Consider the following 4,927-nt stretch of genomic DNA (forward strand, 5'->3'; position numbering starts at 1 on the left):
TTTATATCATCCCTATATATTGAGTGAATCAGGTACGTTTGGATCTGTGGTTGAAAAATAATGTCATCCAATCCAGGTTTTCATTTTGGTGCTCAAAGATGACATAAAAGCTCAACACTAGGGAGGAATATCCTCTTAATAAGGAAAGGCCGGGGGGGGCGTGAGGGGGGGTGAAGTCAGCCCTTCACTTCTCAGTGATTGGGATTCACCGTGTTGTTGCTGGGTGGAACAGAGTAATGCTGTTGCTGCTCCTGCTTCTTCACAGTGATGTTTCTGTTCCAGTTTTTGCTGACTCATATTCAGGAAAACATGATGCGCAGACACAATGCCCTGTAACTCTTTTTCTTTCCCCCACTAACCTCGGTAAGTATCCTTTTCTTCCTGTCTATGGCTTACATAGTACTATTATTGCTCTGCTGATAGAGTTAGTGGAATTGAAAAAGGCAACCTTGTAAACAAACTGCTAGCAGACAGATTAATCTCAGAGAGGGCATTTAAATGAAACCTGCTGTTTGCGGTACATCCACCTCTTTAGGGCAGATCAATCCTGATAACTCACCCATCTCTACGAACTACACTTGCTAGAGCTGTGTTCTTAAACGGGAGAAGTGCTTACAATAGCCATTTACAACTGTATTCTGTTTAATTAGTCAGCAAAGCCAGTGCTGCAGGGATAGATCACTTTGCTTTAAAGATTTGAGAATGTTAATAGTACAGTATATCATTTTAATTATTATTGGATTAATGTTGTGTCTCAAAGAACATCCAATGCAAATCACAAGAAATGGCCTGAAGTGACCCAAGGGTTGTGCTTTATTAGAAAATTAATAGGTCCATTGGTTAAATACAATGAAAGGTTCTTTCTTCAAATGTCACTCTGTGTAGGTCTGCTGTGCCTGTGCCTGTGTGTATGTGGAAATGAAATCCTTTTGCTTCCACTCTGTCCACAGAAAGTTTCTGTAGTTCATGCAATAAATGGCTGAGGAAACATCTGCAGTAACAAGAGATGAAGAGGAGACCCAGAAAAACTGTGATGAAGACCCATTTCATGATGCTGAAACGGCATTCCCTGATTGCTGTGCTGGCCTTAGTGAAGGCAACAGAAGCTCAGAGGTGCCAGAAAGACTGTCTATCCTCTCTAGCAAGGCTGTGGCCCAAGCAAAAGCACTTGCTGGACCGTCAGTGGTCATCAGTGGCAGCCAGGCACAGAGCAAGACCTCTGCCTTAGCCAAGCACCACCTGATGGCTGTCAGTGCATCAGCAGGAGGCTTGCCCTGCTCTACAACAATCTGTAAATCCAAGCCTGGGGGCCTTGCCTCATCATGCTCTGAAGGCATCTACTGTAGCCATGACCAGGATTCAGAAGCATCATGTGTCCCTGGGGTGCCTGAGGGGGTTGGTAAGCCACCCAGGGCAGTTGTGGCCCTATTGGTAAACAATTTTGGGTGCTGCCACGTGCCAGCTGATAGCACGCAGCCTGTGGAGAGCTGTATTGAGGGCAGCCCTTGCAGTCTGGGCTCAGCCATGTGGATGAAGACCACAACAGTAATGGAGACCTTTGAAAATAAGAAAAAGGAGGAAAAGGAGAAGTATCGGCTCCAGCTAGCAATGTACCGAAGACTCCTGCTGTTGCGTTCGATCAGGAGCTTGCACAAGCAGCTGGAGCAGCAGCAGGCCAGGTTACAGGAATGCTATGGCATGGTCATAAATACCAAGAAAGAAGTGTTAAAACACATTCGTTCAACCTTGCCCTCTCCTTCTCCATAATCATGTTGCTGCTTGCAGAAATGAGCTTTGTAATGCCACTAGAGCCGTCAGTAAGCTTTCATGCCTTGAGATGGTTTCTTCTGAGCCAAGAGAACATGCCCACATGTGCTGAGAGCAGAGGGGAAATGGCAACAGCAGAGCAAGAAGAAAGAGGAAGGCAAAACCTTGGCCCCTGAATTTGTCTGCAGGGAGCTGGAATAAAATTATCTGTGTAATATACTTGTAATGCCTGATGTGCACTTAAGGCTTCAAGCACATGTATGACATTAAATTGAAAAAAAAAAAAAAAGAAAGAAAGGGAAAAAGATGAAAAAAAACTTGAGAACATAGTCTGGTGTGATCAGTAAAGGTGACTTGATGCCAGAGTTACTGCCTGCTAAGTATGTGATTAAGCATGTGATACAACACATCTCCCTTAGATTTTTAGTGCTAATAGAATGAATGAAATTAGGGCTCAGTTCTCTTCAAGAACCTAACAAGTGAGGATATTAGGAGCACTTAAACTCAGGCTTGATGATCTCCACCCAGCTGCCTGCTTTTCAGAAAACTGCTAAAGCTATAGCCTGTTTGTGGCCTCTATCCTCCCACAAAAAGAAGTGTATTCATATTGACCAGAAATCTTTCAGGGAGGTAGAACAGTCAAAGTCATGTACAGAGAAACGGTGCAATTGCCGGAGCCTTATTAGGAAGGCAAGCTAAAAACAAAGGCCTCATAATCTGGCATTATGTTGGAAGCCCAGACTGTCAGTGCCAGGGGAATGTTCGAGGTCTGCACAATTATTAATCTGCTGCTAACTCCCAGTGGCACTAGTGTCTGCAAATCAAGCACATTTTGTGCCTTACTGCTGTCATTTAATGGAAGTTGGTGACAATTAGCACTTCTTATCCAGGTGTATTAGATACCTGGAAAACCCTAGAGCAGTTTCTTCAATCGCTGGGTTAGGATGCCTGCAGGAAATCTGATGTCAGTAAGCAACAAACAAACATAGAGAAAAATAAATTTTATGCATTAAAAAGACAGTCTGGGTCCCTATTATCAAACAGCAAATTGAATTGTTGAATGTGCTATCTTGGAGTCTGAAGCAAAAATTATTTGAGAAGATATTGAAAAGCTGGGACTTCGAGTGGCATAGAAATATCTTTTTTTTCCCTTCTTTTTTTACTTCAGATACCCATTTCTGATGATACCAGCTTTTCTTTTACCCTGTTGTTCTTACAGCTGTGTAAGTAGATTAAGCAGATGAGCAATCAAACAAGTTTTTGGCATGGATTTGTTTTGTTTTGTTTTGGGTTTTTTTCTTTATTCCTTTATTTTTATTTTTATTTTTTTTTTGCATGAAGAGGCAAGTCTGTTCTCATCTTTCTCAGAATAGTGTTCTATATATGGGATTTTTTTTTCCCCTTGACTTTTTTGTGTGCTCATAGTGGGAAGGTGTCTGTGTTTGTGTGCACACACATGCACCTACATACAAATAATCCTGAAAGGCTGGCACTTCTTTTTTTGTAGTGGAAACAGGAATAATCTCTCAAAATAATCTTGGCTGTCTTAGAGGAGTTGCTTGATTAGATTCACATGCGCACATCTGTGAGCAAGGTATTGAAGTAATTTAACAATTGAAGTGCAGCACAACATTGTTATTATTCCATCTTTTTATTTCCTTGCACCCAAAATAATGGAAGCCCCCTGGGTATGCACAACCTTAGATAGGCTTATTCATCTCCTTGGGCCCTTGCACAGCCTCTTACACTGCACAAGCCTGTAATTTTGTATGCGGAATTACCATAGAAACATTCTTGGCATCAAGGAGATATTTGAAGGAGCATCCTATACTGTCTCATTTGGGGGATTTGGGTTGCCGGCAGCTGTCAGTGGGCTGCCATAGATAGAGCTGGGGATCTATGTGACTGGAGGATATTACTCGTCTGCTCTCATCCCACCCAGCTCTGTTCAGCCTTGGGGAAGCTGTACTCAGCCAGTAATGCACATTTACCAAAGAACACTAACTCACCTCAGAGGTAATCTGTTCTGTCTTAATATGCCTCCTAGGAAGGACTATGCAAAGATTTGATTTTTTTCTAAAATTATTATTATTAAAACCTTTTTTTTCAATTCCTGACCTAAAAGAAAAAACACTTTTTTTTCTTTTTTTTTCTTTTTTTCTTTTCTTTTTTTTCTCTTTCTTTCTTTTTTTTTTTTTTTTTGCCTTTAATAAGAGTGAAAGTAAGAGTTCCATTTAAGGAGACAAGCGGACCACTATTAGGCTGTCTCTCTTTGGGAAGGAAATATTGGAAAAGGGGTGCATCTCTCAAGAATAAATAAATGCAAAATTACTGAATTCTGAAATTAAATGCCAAACTGTTTCCACTAGGATAAAAAATTTAAAAAATAATAAAAGATGTTAATTCTTCCTCCCAGATAATTTTGGCCTAACTTTATTTTTTGTCTTCTAAATAAGATTCAGCTTTGCTAATGCTATCATGTTGAATTTTCTGCTGACATAAAATACATGTGCACAGAGTTAAGGTGATGTACCTATTTTGCCTCAGTAGCTGCTGAAGTAATGTCCTATCCATTACTATATAGGGCTACCTATAGTGTCAATTCTTTTTAAAGGTGACTAGAAAATCACTGAAAAATATTTCTTACTCTGTACACAGTGTGGCAATAGTTGATTTGTCAACCTGTATAGCTGCAAGTACTTTGTGGCAGAACTGTGACTTTTTTTTTGCATGACATCTCTAGTAATGTTTCTTGGTTCTTATTGGAATCAGTAGATGCTTCTGCACTATGAATATTAAATGTCAAGAAGTCTGTGCTTGAGCAATGCTGCCTGGCAAGAGAATGAAGCCAATACTTGTTCTGTGTATGCACAGTCATTCCATGTAGTGATTTTATGGATACATGCAAAATAAATGTTAACTGAAGAAATAACAAGAACACTTGTCTTGGGAACAGTTTGCTGGTTACCTGGTGGGTCTAGTGTGGTGGCTTCTAATAATTAAGATTGGCCAAATCAATTAAAAGCTATGGGATTTTAAAATAAGCATATTTTACAAGCTTGGAAAATGTGGTTTAACGGCAGTGCTTTTCTCCTGTGTATGTCAGCAGTTGAAGATAAGCAGGAAAATGACGAGCAACCCATGGAGGTATTTTCATGTA

At 40.4% G+C, this 4,927-nt stretch overlaps 1 protein-coding gene across 1 annotated transcript; it reads left to right on the top strand.

The window, feature by feature from the left end:
• The first annotated feature begins 212 nt into the window (after nt 1–212).
• LOC107309584 (uncharacterized) lies at nt 213–4,705 on the top strand. Its single transcript, XM_015854503.3, has 2 exons — nt 213–363; nt 951–4,705. The coding sequence occupies exon 2, from the start codon at nt 976–978 to the stop codon at nt 1,765–1,767; it is 792 nt and encodes a 263-aa protein (XP_015709989.2). The 5' UTR covers nt 213–363; nt 951–975; the 3' UTR covers nt 1,768–4,705.
• The last annotated feature ends 222 nt before the right edge of the window (nt 4,706–4,927 follow it).

The sequence above is a fragment of the Coturnix japonica genome, chromosome 2 (genome assembly GCF_054131305.1).
Source record: "Coturnix japonica strain WE chromosome 2, WE-NBRP24, whole genome shotgun sequence".
Lineage (NCBI taxonomy): Eukaryota > Metazoa > Chordata > Aves > Galliformes > Phasianidae > Coturnix > Coturnix japonica.